Below are 13,712 nucleotides of genomic sequence, written 5' to 3'. Positions count from 1 at the left end.
GAGTACTTGGACGCGTGTGATGGAGCATTGTCCTGCATGAAAATCATGTTTTTCTTGAAGGATGCAGACTTCTTCCTGTACCACTGCTTGAAGAAGGTGTCTTCCAGAAACTGGCAGTAGGACTGGGAGTTGAGCTTGACTCCATCCTCAACCCGAAAAGGCCCCACAAGCTCATCTTTGATGATACCAGCCCAAACCAGTACTCCACCTCCACCTTGCTGGCGTCTGAGTCGGACTGGAGCTCTCTGCCCTTTACCAATCCAGCCACGGGCCCATCCATCTGGCCCATCAAGACTCACTCTCATTTCATCAGTCCATAAAACCTTAGAAAAATCAGTCTTGAGATATTTCTTGGCCCAGTCTTGACGTTTCAGCTTGTGTGTCTTGTTCAGTGGTGGTCGTCTTTCAGCCTTTCTTACCTTGGCCATGTCTCTGAGTATTGCACACCTTGTGCTTTTGGGCACTCCAGTGATGTTGCAGCTCTGAAATATGGCCAAACTGGTGGCAAGTGGCATCTTGGCAGCTGCACGCTTGACTTTTCTCAGTTCATGGGCAGTTATTTTGCGCCTTGGTTTTTCCACACGCTTCTTGCGACCCTGTTGACTATTTTGAATGAAACGCTTGATTGTTCGATGATCACGCTTCAGAAGCTTTGCAATTTTAAGAGTGCTGCATCCCTCTGCAAGATATCTCACTATTTTTGACTTTTCTGAGCCTGTCAAGTCCTTCTTTTGACCCATTTTGCCAAAGGAAAGGAAGTTGCCTAATAATTATGCACACCTGATATAGGGTGTTGATGTCATTAGACCACACCCCTTCTCATTACAGAGATGCACATCACCTAATATGCTTAATTGGTAGTAGGCTTTCGAGCCTATACAGCTTGGAGTAAGACAACATGCATAAAGAGGATGATGTGGTCAAAATACTAATTTGCCTAATAATTCTGCACTCCCTGTATTTATTAACCCCTAATCTGCCGCCCCCAACGTCGCCGACACCTACCTACAATTATTAACCCCTAATCTGCCGACCGGACATCGCCGCCACTTTAATAAATGTATTAACCCCTAAACCGCTGCACTCCCGCCTCGCAAACACTAGTTACATTTTATTAACCCCTAATCTGCCGTCCCTAACATCGACGACACCTACCTACATTTATTAACCCCTAATCTGCCGACCCCCCGCTACTATATTAAATGTATTAACCCCTAAACCTAAGTCTAACCCTAACCTTAACCCCCCTAACTTAAATATAATTTAAATAAATATAAATAAAATAACTATAATTAACTAAATTATTCCTATTTAAAACTAAATACTTACCTATAAAATAAACCCTAATATAGCTACAATATAACTAATAGTTACATTGTAGCTATCTTATGATTTATTTTAATTTTACCGGCAACTTTGTATTTATTTTAACTAGGTACAATAGTTATTAAATAGTTATTAACTATTTAATAACTACCTAGCTAAAATAAAGACAAAAGTACCTGTAAAATAAACCCTAACCTAAGTTACAATTACACCTAACACTACTCTATAATTAAATTAATTACCTAAACTACCTACAATTAATTACAATTAAATTAAATAAACTAAATTACGAAAAAAAACCACTAAATTACAGATTTTTTTTTTTTACAAATTTTAAAACTAATTACACCTAATCTAATCCCCCTAATAAAATAAAAAAGCCTCCCAAAATAAAAAAATTCCCTACCCTATACTAAATTACAAATAGCCCTTAAAAGGGTCTTTTGCGGGGGATTGCCCCAAAGTAATCAGCTCTTTTACCTGTAATAAAAAAATACAATACCCCCCAAACATTACAACCCACCACCCACACACCCCTACTCTAAAACCCACCCAATCCCCCCTTAAAAAAAACTAACACTAACCCCTTGAAGATCACCCTACCTTGAGCCGTCTTCACCCAGCCGGGCACAAGTGGTCCTCCATACGGCAGAAGTCTTCATCCAGGCGGCATCTTCTATCTTCATCATTCCGGAGCGGGTCCATGTTCAATCCAGCCGACGCGGAGCATCCTCTTCAAATGAAGTCCTAACGAAGAATGAAGGTTCCTTTAAATGACGTGATCCAAGATGGCGTCCCTTGAATTCCGATTGGCTGATAGAATCCTATCAGCCAATCGGAATTAAGGTAGGAAAAATCCTATTGGCTGATGTAATCAGCCAATCGGATTGAAGTTCAATCCAATTGGCTGATCCAATCAGCCAATATGATTGACCTCACATTCTATTGGCTGATTGGAACATTCTATTGGCTGATTTGTCTTTATTTTAGCTAGGTAGTTATTAAATAGTTAATAACTATTTAATAACCATTGTACCTAGTTAAAATAAATACAAAGTTGCCTGTAAAATAAAAATAAATCCTAAATTAGCTATAATGTAACTATTAGTTATATTGTAGCTATATTAGGGTTTATTTTATAGGTAAGTATTTAGTTTTAAATAGGAATAATTTAGTTAATTGTAGTTATTTTATTTATATATATTTAAGTTGGCGGGTTAAGGTTAGGGTTAGACTTAGGTTTAGAGGTTAATACATTTAATATAGTAGCGGCGACGTTGGGGTCGGCAGATTAGGGGTTAATAAATGTAGGTAGGTGTCGGCAATGTTAGGGACGGCAGATTAGGGGTTAATAAAATGTAACTAGTGTTTGCGAGGCGGGAGTGCGGCGGTTTAGGGGTTAATACATTTATTAAAGTGGCGGCGATGTCCGGTCGGCAGATTAGGGGTTAATAATTGTAGGTAGGTGGCGGCGATGTTGAGGGCGGCAGATTAGGCGTTAATAAATATAATGTAGGTGTCGGCGATGTTAGGGGCAGCAGATTAGCGGTTCATAGGTATAATGTAGGTGGCGGCGATGTCCGGTCGGCAGATTAGGGGTTAAAAATTTTTAGTTTAGTGTTTGCGATGTGGGGGGGCCTCGGTTTAGGGGTTAATAGGTAGTTTATGGGTGTTAGTGTACTTTTAAGCACTTTAGTTAAGAGCTTTATGTTCCGGCGTTAGCCCATAAAACTCTTAACTACTGACTTTCAAATGCGGTCTTGACAGGAGAGGGTGTATCACTCACTTCTTCCAAGACTCGTAATACCAGCGTTAGGCAAATCCCATTAAAAAGATAGGCTAAGCAATTGACGTAAGGGGATTTGCGGTAGCCTTGACTCAAGGAACAAAAGTAAGCGGTACACCTGTACCTGACAGACTCGTAATACCAGCGGGCATTAAAAAGCAGCGTTGGGACCTCTCAATGCTGCTTTTTAAGGCTAACGCAAGACTTGTGATCTAGCCGTATATATTTAAACTAGACAACTCAAGGTATTGATCTAGGCCCATTTTGGTATATTTCATGCCACCATTTGCCCGCCAAATGTCATCATATAAAAAATAGTTAACTTTTTCACAAACTTTGTGATTCAAACTAAAATTATTTACACACTATTGCATGTGGCATTATTGCACAATTTGGAACATGTTTAATTGTCCACATTTATATACTGAGGTTTTGATTAGCAGGGGCTTAAGACACCATGCTCTTCATGTGCTGGGACTGGAATTCACAGAACATACAAAAATACAGAGTTACTGGGGCATTTCTATGTCTATTAACCTACTGCCCTTAATCACTGCTGCAGCAAAGATAAAAAATGACTATGACAAAAGGCAAATGTGTGTAGCATTGCTGCTGCTGTGAATATGTACATAATCGTTTTAACAAAGGTACCCACGAGAACCAATTAAATTTGATAATAAAAGTTAATTTAGTTAATTTAAAATGTACATGCTTTGTCTTAATCATGAAAGTATATTTTTTCCTTTCTATTTAAGCAATCTTTATGGCTAAATTATACTACTAGTACTTTAAGTGCTTGTTTTGGGTTGGATTGAAGTGGGCTATGGATTTGTTTTCAAATGTTGGCAACTATGCACCTCTCTCAACCATAAGTATGAACAATAGGAAACATTTTATTACTCTGACTGAAAAGATAATGGAACAGTAAAGTAAAAATTAAATGAAGATGGATTGGATAGAGCATGACTTCCAACATGCAAATGTCTTAAGCCTTCTGGTAGCATTTTTTGCAACAATATTTATAGCAGTGTTAAAGATAGTTGCAAACACTGCTGCTAAAGACAAGCACACTCTAAAGCTCATATAAGCCTACCTAGATATACTCTTCAATAAAGGAAAGCACAAAGCAAATGTGAAACTAAAAGTATATTTGAAAGTTGTCAAAAATGGTACACTCTATTTGAATCATTTAAAGGGACATAATATTAATATGCTAAATTATGTGAAAAGGATGCAGCATAGCTGTAAAAAGCAGACTACAAAATATCACCTGAACATCTCTATGTAAAAAAGAAAGGTATATTACCTCACAGTTTCCTCAGCTCACCTGACTAAGTGCTGTGTAAAAAGTTATCTTTCAGTTAATGCCCAGCTGCAGGTAAAAAAAAAAGATGAACTGAACAGCAGCCAATCAGCATCAGCAGTGCTGAGGTCATGAACTGTTTTATTGTGATCTCATCAGATTTCATAATACACTTCCTTAAACTGAATAGGGAAATAACATGAGTGTGCATGAGGCACACTCCCTTGCATGTCCAGGACAGGCAAACTGGTTTGCTGCTTAAAGTCCTTTACGATAGGGTGTGAATACGTAGGACATTTTGAGGTAATGGGCCATAGTTATCAAGGTCTGGCGGACCTGATCCGACACTGCGGATCAGGTCCACCAGACCTAGCTGAATACAGCGAGCAATACGCTTGCCGTATTCAGCATTGCACCAGCAGCTCACAAGAGCTGCTGGTGCAACGCCGCCCCCTGCAGACTCGCGGACAATGGGCCACCAGTACTCGATCGGGTTGATTTCCGGCGATGTCTGTCCGCCTGTTCAGAGCAGGCGGACAGGTTATGGAGCAGCGGTCTTTGTGACCGCTGCTTCATAACTGCTGTTTTCGGCGAGTCCGATGACTCGCCAGAAACACGGGGCATCAAGCTCCATTCGGAGCTTGATACATATGCCCCAATATATCTTCCTTTTTTACATAGAGAGGTTCAGGTGATATTTTCTAGTTAGCTTTTTACAGCTATGCTGCATCACTTCATCATTTGGGTATCATGTCCCTTTAACATTTAGTTTTGACTTTATTCTTCCTTTAAGCAATTCTTTTTTTTTTCAGGTTCCTGTTATTATTGATCTGAGAAACCCGTGTTTGAAACCAAGACATTGGTCTTCTTTGGAAGGACTTATAAATGCACCTTTGCTGGACACTGAGCAACCACTCTCTCTGGATAGGTTAATTGAGATAAATGCTTTTGAATATGCCCAAGAAATTCAGGATGTTTCTGGACAGGCTTCTGGGGAAGCTTCATTAGAGTCTATACTTAAAAAGGTACAAAATAAGAGCTTTGACTTGTACATTCTCCTAAATAGCTGCACATAAATGCTAGTTACCTAGTTGTTTCATCAACTGGATCAATATCGCCATTAGCTAAACGTTACCTAGATCCATATTTTCCTTCATATATTTGCATTATCCACATAGCAATATAGAGCCCTAGGATATTTTCACTGTTTACTTACCCTACACAATAAAATCACATCTTAAAGGGACAGTCTACTACAACATTTTCATTGTTTAAAAAGATATATAATCCCTTTATTACCCTTTCCCCAGTTTTGCACAACCAACATATTTATATTAATATACTTTAACCTCTTTTATTACCTTGTATCTAAGCCTCTGCAGACTCAGTGCTATTTACAGACTTGCATTTTAGACTTATGGATAACTCCACGGGAGTCAGCACAATGTTATCTATATCTAAAAAAATTCAAAATGCCCTGAGATAAAGGCTGCCTGCAGGGGCTTAGAAACAGGCAGAGATTTAAAGGTTTAAAGGTTATAAATGATCTATCTTTTTAAACATTAAACATTTAGGAGTAGACTCTCCCTTTAAGATTAAAATGCATATCATGTTCATCTTAATTTATAGCAATACTTTTTATTTATAACACTCTCCAGGGTTGACTAAGAATTCAAAAAGCTTGCCAGTAAAACAAAGGTCTCTAATACTTATGGTATTCTTTACAATCTTTAGTATTGATTACTGCATGCTTTAGTGAATACGCTTCATTAAAGGGACAGTCTACACCCTTCTGCACCCCTTTCTATATCATACAGCAGGAACGGGATAAAAAAAGTTATTTTAAAATAAATATTGTTTCTGACCCCTTTGAAATGGCTACCAAGCTCCGCCCACTGATGTCATCAGTGATTAAGATGACTAAATTGTAGACTATCCCTTTTAATAACTTGGAGACTGGAGAGATTTTCCTCGTTGAAGAGTTGTTTAGAATACTTTTGTTAATAAATGGTAAGGTCTATATGTTACATATTACTTTTTTAAAATTATCTATAAATTAGTCCTATTTTTTTACATATAAGATGAACAAGGATATACTACTCAGACATTTATTTATACAATACAAATATAAGGTAAAATACATAGTGCCCTGTGATCAAAAACTTGCCAGCATGGAGAGAAATCAGGCAAAATCTTTGGGATCTTATTTAGACCTTATAATGTAATGTACTGTAGCTATATCTCTCCTTCACACACAGAACACTGCATAGCAAAATAAACAGCTCACAAGCTAAAATTTGCATTTTAATTCACACAGTACCACTGACGAGACTTCTTAGTTCATCTCTCCTGAGCGGAGAGCTTTAGACCATTGGTCCATAATGAATCATTTAATGAAGGAGATTTTAGTGTCCATTTATCCAATAATAATACACTTTATCTTGTTTGCACTTTTTTTTTTACATTACACATTTTTATGCTCAACCTTTTTTAGGTGGAAGATTCTTGGAAAACTACTGAATTTATTACAGTTCTTCATCGTGATTCTAAAGATGTATTCATCCTTGGTGGAACAGATGAAATTCAGGTTTGAATTGTCTCTAACCTTGAAAATGTGCCACACAACAGTAGTGGCCAATAAGAAGCCACTGTGATCAAACATTCAATTGTTCCATACTGGTGCGGCAAGAAACTGATATGTAAATTTTGATGATGCACCTATACTCAGCCCATAGCATAAGATACTGAAATTGTTCAACATTTAATGCTGTATATTTATAAACAGCATTAGGCCTACCAAGCAAATGATTAAACCTATTAAACTTTTGCAATATAATCCACAGTATATAAAAGTATTAAAAAAACCAGGGGCACTTTCATTCATTAAAATATTTAAAGACCGCTCTGATCTTTAAATATATCCAGGAACAAATAGTATATGAATCATACCATCTTAAGAATGCGTCAGAAAAGAGGATTAAGAACTTCTTATGGAAATGGTCTCCAGCTATTCTAACTTACCCAAGACCACTTCAAAAAACGGATTCTTTACCCATTTTTGCAATCAATTAGTTTTGCTGAATTGACATTATTAGATGTTTTTCCACAGTCATGGATTGAGGGTCTTTGAAAATAAACGGTGGGTGGGTTGCAGAGGGATGGGGGAGTTGGGGGAGTTTTTTTTTTTCTCTCTTCTTCTTTCTCTCTCTTTCTTTTTCTTTTTCCTTCTCTCCCCCTTTTCCGCTGTGTTGTCTCGTTCTCTGTCTGTCTATGTGTTGTCCTCCCCGCCCAGGGGATAAGGAAGACTTCAAAATCCAGCAGTTAAATCGATCTTTGAGAAAATTACGAATGTTATTACAGAATTTAGTTTTCCTTGTTATGAGATTATGTGATGTACAATGCTTTGACCCTGCGTGGTGCAAAAAGATAAGATTTGGAAAAGTTTTGAAGAATGTTTTCATTTATTGATATGGTTTTTGTTAAATTTTGCTGGATTTAAATAAAGAAAAAAAATTGTTTAAAAAAAAAATAAAAAAATATTTAAAGACCTTTCCTTCGTAAGATAATTACTATTTATTGATTGTGCCGTTCCTCTGCCCTCATCTCATACTTGAATTTTGTCTTTGATGACGAATCCAGCTTCATCCAATCGTTGCGTGCCCCCTTTGGCATCTAGCTTGTGGGGCACGCAACGATTGGATGAAGCTGGATTCGTCATCAAAGACCAAAATCAAGTATGACATGCGGGCGGAGGAACGGCGCAATGTTTACGATTAATAAATAGAAATTATTTTACGAAGGAATTGTGTTTAAATATTTTAATAAATGATTTTATATACTGTGGATTACATTGCAAAAGTTTACAATCACTTTAAGCACAAACAAAATCAAATTCTGAATGTCATAAGGCAATTATCTAACGGAAACTTTGGTATGGGTACTATGTTTTAGAAAAGGATGTCACCGCTTTCAAGTAAAGGTTTGTAGGATCTTCAACTGTTCTAAAAATCATACTTTAGATCATTTTCAAATGCAGTTCAGTAATCTTTGGTAATATGATAGAATTCGATAATTGCTGTTTTGACAGTTAGCAAGGTTTTATAATTACATTTAAAATGGGGTTTATTATTGTTATCTCAGTATTGCCTTTTGGGAGTAGCATTTATAGCCTGTCCTGTTTGAAAATGTTGATATTTGTTTTGCAGGCTCTCCTTGATGATAGCATCATCAACATATCAACTATTGCATCATCACGCTATGTTGGACCTATCAAGGCCCGTGTCGATGAATGGCAAGCAAATCTCTCTCTGTTTAATAGAACTCTAGTGAGTAATAGTTTTATATTTCTTCAACTTATACCAAAATAAAATGTTTTCTTTTATACATTTATTTAGGGCCAGATTATCAGTACAGCACTAATTAAAGCCAATTGCGCTGGGAGTAAACTTTTTGTGCTTTGGGTTGTGCTCGTATTACAAGTTGAAAGTAAAAAGTTATCACTATCGCTCTAATCTGATGCTCGCAAAAAGCTGAACTTAAAATATCTGGTGCGATAACTTATTCCCCCACAGTCAATGGAGAATAAAAAGTAGAAAAAACCTATATCCCTCTCACGTGCTAACCCGAACGCATATTCTCAGGTGCGCTAACCCGATATAAAAATATGAATATTTCACATTCCAATGTTCTATACATAGAATAATATGTTCTATTTCTTCATTCATACATACATATTTCTACATATATCTAATAGTATATAGTGTATGTATACGTGTGTATTTGTGTTTATACGTGTATAAATACATATGTACACACATAAACATCTATATATTATATACCGTTTTTCTCACCATTAAATTGACTTTCTAAAGATACCATTATTTTCATCACATCTTATAATTTACTATAAAAATAAAATATGATGAAAAAATGGGAAAAAACACACTTTTTCTTACTTTGATCTCCCAAAAAAACAACAAAAAACACCCATGCTAAATAGTTTCTAAATTTTTTCCTGAGTTTAGAAATACCCAATGTTTACACACACTTGTATTAGGCCATCAGTGAAGGGGTTAATTAGGGAGCTTGTAGGGTTTATTTTAGCTTTAGGGTAGTGTAGTAGACAACCCAAAGTATTGATCTAGGCCCATTTTTATATATTTCATGCCACCATTTCACCGCCAAATTCGATCAAATAAAAAAAATCGTTAACTTTTTCACTAACTTTGGGTTTCTCACTGAAATTATTTATAAACAGCTTGTGCAATTATGGCACAAATGGTTGTAAATGCTTCTCTGGGATCTCCTTTGTTCAGAAATAGCAGACATATATGACTTTGGCATTGCTTTTTGGTAATTAGAAGGCCGCTAAATGCCGCTGCGCACCACACTTGTATTATGCCCAGCAGTGACTGGGTTAATTAGGTAGCTTGTAGGGAGCTTGGAGGGTTAATTTTAGCTTTAGTGTAGAGATCAGCCTCCCACCTGACACATCTCACCCCTGATCACTCCCAAACAGCTCTCTTCCCTCCCCCACCACACAATTGTCTCTGCAATCTTAAGTACTAGCAGAAAGTCTGCCAGTACTAAAATAAAATACTTTTTTTTTTTTTCTTTTTTTTTTTAATTTAAAAAATAAAATAAAATATATATTCTGCTGTGAAGGATTCCCCCTTAGCCCCCAACCTCCCTGATCCCCCCCCCCAAAGAGCTCTCTAACCCTCCCCCCACTAACTATTTGCCACCATTTTGGGTACTGGCAGCTGTCTGCCAGTACCCACTTTGCAAACAAATGTGGCTTTTTAAATCTAAAACCTACTTTTTCTGTAGTGTGGCTGCCCCCCCTCTATACCCTACCCCCTCCCCCTCCCAGATCCCTTTTAAAAAGTATTCCCCCCCTCCTCTGCCACCCACCACCCTCTCCCAGCACTCTCTCCCACCAATTCTTATTTTTTATTGTGGCTAGATCGCGGGCATGCGCGCGCACACGCACACCCGTTCCTCACCTCCCCCTTGCTCTCCCGCGCGCACCCGACAGTCACAACTGCTGGCTGGAACGGAATTTCCCCAGCGATGGGCCTCCCACCCGCCTCCCTGTAATGGCTCCCACCCACCAAAGATCGGCACCATCGCTGGCCGATGCAGAGAGTGCCACAAAGTGTCTCTCTCTACATCGGTGTGCAAAAAAAAGGTATTGCAGTGATACCTCAATATCGAGGCATCACGGCAATACCTTGAAAGAGGCTGGAAGTGATCAGTATTGCTTACAGCCGCTTGAAACCCCTGACGACGTACAGAGTACGTTGTTGGTCTTTAAAGACCAGTTTTTGTATGGCGTACCCTGTACGGCGTGTGTCGTTAAGGGGTTAAAGACCTTTACCTGCCTTTTTTTTTTTCTAACACCTGAAATTTCATATCTTTAAGCCTTTATAACTTTTGTGTGTAAGATTTTTTTAATATTTTTTATTAGATGGTGTTATCATGACTGTAACTGTACTTTGTAGTGTATTTTTGATGTGTTTTGTGACACTTTTTTGTTTCGCAAAACAGTTTACAGAGCTCCGAGATCGCGCCAATCCGATGCGATATAACTTCAATTGGGTTTACTTTCAACTTGTAATACGAGCACTAACCTGAAGTGCACAAACAGGCGTGATAAGCACAAATGTTAGTGCTCCACTCATAATCTGGCCCTTAATTAGTTATTCAATTCTCTCATTTGTTTATTAGTTAATTCATGCATTTGTCACAACATTGATTTGTTTATCAATTACACTTTCTTCTGTTGTTTTTTGTAATAATGTAAAGAACAAATTGTGCACTGTTCATTTTTTTATTATTTGAAAGTGTGTGCATATATCATTGTACTATGACATTTGAAATATATAATTGCAGAGTAAAATATACTAAACTATTTATAAGAACTATGAAGGATAGAGGGGTCTGTCCATGAGTTAGTTTTCTGTAAACCTCCTTTGAAGAGACAATGTACAGCAACATTTTCTCCCCTTTAATTTGTTCCCAGTTATCCATTTTAACTGTGGGAGAGTATTAGATTGTTACTGAGCATTTCAATACTTAAGTATTGATTATAGAAACGCTATGTAAATAAAGCCAGCAAATGATATTACATTCCTAAGGGGGGGGGTAGGAGAGATAAGTAATACTATACTATTACAAGTTTAAATTAAAAAGATAGTGCATGAGCGAAAGACTCAGGTGTTCTAACTTCAGGACTTCGCACTATCATTAGCACGCCTCTTGTAATCTGGCCCATTAACCCCTTAAATGAAAATAAAGGGTACGTCGTTAGTCTTTCAAAGGAGATTGCATTTTTGATAGCGCAGTCTCACTGCTGGCAGCAAGACCGCACTATTACAGGATGCCTGCAGGAGGGAGGGAGGTCATAATAGTGCGGTCCAGCCGCTCACGGGGAGAACTGTGCTATTATGGCCTGAAAAACCCTTAACAACCAACAATGTACAGGGTATGTCATGGTCGTTAAGGGGAAACCATTTTTTCAGTACATTGCCCCTTTGAATAAGGTGATCTACAGGACAGGTGAACTTATGAGCTTGCATCCCAAAGGACGTGAATACATTCTTTTCAGTTTATAATCGAATAACAAAATGTGTAAAATAACACCAGTTGACTCCATATTACATTTTACTAACTCAGTCTAAACATTATTTCTACTATTAGGAAGAATGGTTGACTTGTCAAAGAAACTGGCTATATTTAGAAAGTATATTTAGTGCTCCTGATATTATGAGGCAACTTCCCAGAGAAGCCAAGCTATTTTTACAGGTGGACAAAACCTGGAAAGATATCATGAGAAAAGTAAACCGCTTACCCAATGCCCTTCGAGCAGCTACTCAGGATGGTATGTAGATTTGTATTATATAAAGAGTAAGATATGAAGGGAAACAAAGCTATATAATTAATGGTGAATTCTTCGGATATTGTTGCGTCTATGAGACTATAGATATATATGGCTACATTTACCATCTTAACGGCTAGATTTGGAGTTTTGTCGGTAACGACCCGAAAAACTAACGCCGGCTTTTTTCTGGCCGCACCATAAAAATAACTCTGGTATTGAGAGTCCACATAAAGGCTGCGTTAGGCTCCAAAAAAGGAGCGTAGAGCATTTTTAACGCAGCTTCAACTCTCGATACCAGAGTTGCTTACGCAAGCGGCCAGCCTCAAAAACGTGCTCGTGCACGATTCCCCCATAGAAAACAATGGGGCTGTTTGAGCTGAAAAAAACCTAACACCTGCAAAAAGCCGCGTTCAGCTCTTAACGCAGCCCCATTGTTTGCTATGCGGAAACACCTCCTACGTCTGCACCTAACACCCTAACATGTACCCCGAGTCTAAACACCCCTAACCTTACACTTATTAACCCCTAATCTGCCGCCCCGCTATCGCTGACACCTGCATTTTATTTTTAACCCCTAATCTGCCGCTCCGTAAACCGCCGCTACTTACATTATCCTTATGTACCCCTAATCTGCTGCCCCTAACACCGCCGACCCCTATATTATATGTATTAACCCCTAATCTGCCGCCCACAATGTCGCCCCCACCTGCATACACTTATTAACCCCTAATCTGCCGAGCGGACCGCACCGCTACTATAATAAAGTTATTAACCCCTAATCCGCCTCACTAACCCTATAATAAATAGTATTAACCCCTAATCTGCCCTCCCTAACATCGCCGACACCTAACTTCAAGTATTAACCCCTAATCTGCCGATCGGAGCTCACCGCTATTCTAATAAATGTATTAACCCCTAAAGCTAAGTCTAACCCTAACACTAACACCCCCCTAAATTAAATATAATTTTAATCTAACGAAATTAATTAACTCTTATTAAATAAATTATTCCTATTTAAAGCTAAATACTTACCTGTAAAATAAATCCTAATATAGCTACAATATAAATTATAATTACATTGTAGCTATTTTAGGATTAATATTTATTTTACAGGTAACTTTGTAATTATTTTAACCAGGTACAATAGCTATTAAATAGTTAAGAACTATTTAATAGCTACCTAGTTAAAATAATTACAAAATTACCTGTAAAATAAATCCTAACCTAAGTTACATATATGTTAATAGATATCAAAACCAGAAATTGATACATAAAATAAAAAGAAAAAGAAGAAAAAATATATTGCACCAAGCAAATTCCTGTTTAGCCAAGAAAATTCAATCCTTCATCCCAAAATGTATATGTCTTACAGCTTTAAATAAGGTGTAACGTAGACCCTGTGTACCAATTGGAAG

General features: G+C 37.6%; 1 protein-coding gene across 1 annotated transcript in view; it reads left to right on the top strand.

Annotated features, from left to right (window-relative positions):
- DNAH6 (dynein axonemal heavy chain 6) overlaps window positions 1–13,712 on the top strand; it is a 482,313-nt gene that overhangs the window by 74,613 nt on the left and 393,988 nt on the right. Inside the window, exons 18-21 of the mRNA XM_053703293.1 lie at window positions 5,228–5,440; window positions 6,910–7,002; window positions 8,621–8,740; window positions 12,117–12,297. Coding sequence (XP_053559268.1) covers window positions 5,228–5,440; window positions 6,910–7,002; window positions 8,621–8,740; window positions 12,117–12,297 — 607 coding nt within the window. The remainder of the gene's footprint in view (window positions 1–5,227; window positions 5,441–6,909; window positions 7,003–8,620; window positions 8,741–12,116; window positions 12,298–13,712) is intronic.

The sequence above is a fragment of the Bombina bombina genome, chromosome 2, assembly GCF_027579735.1.
Source record: "Bombina bombina isolate aBomBom1 chromosome 2, aBomBom1.pri, whole genome shotgun sequence".
Classification (NCBI taxonomy): domain Eukaryota; kingdom Metazoa; phylum Chordata; class Amphibia; order Anura; family Bombinatoridae; genus Bombina; species Bombina bombina.
This window is presented reverse-complemented; position numbering and strand designations above follow the sequence as displayed.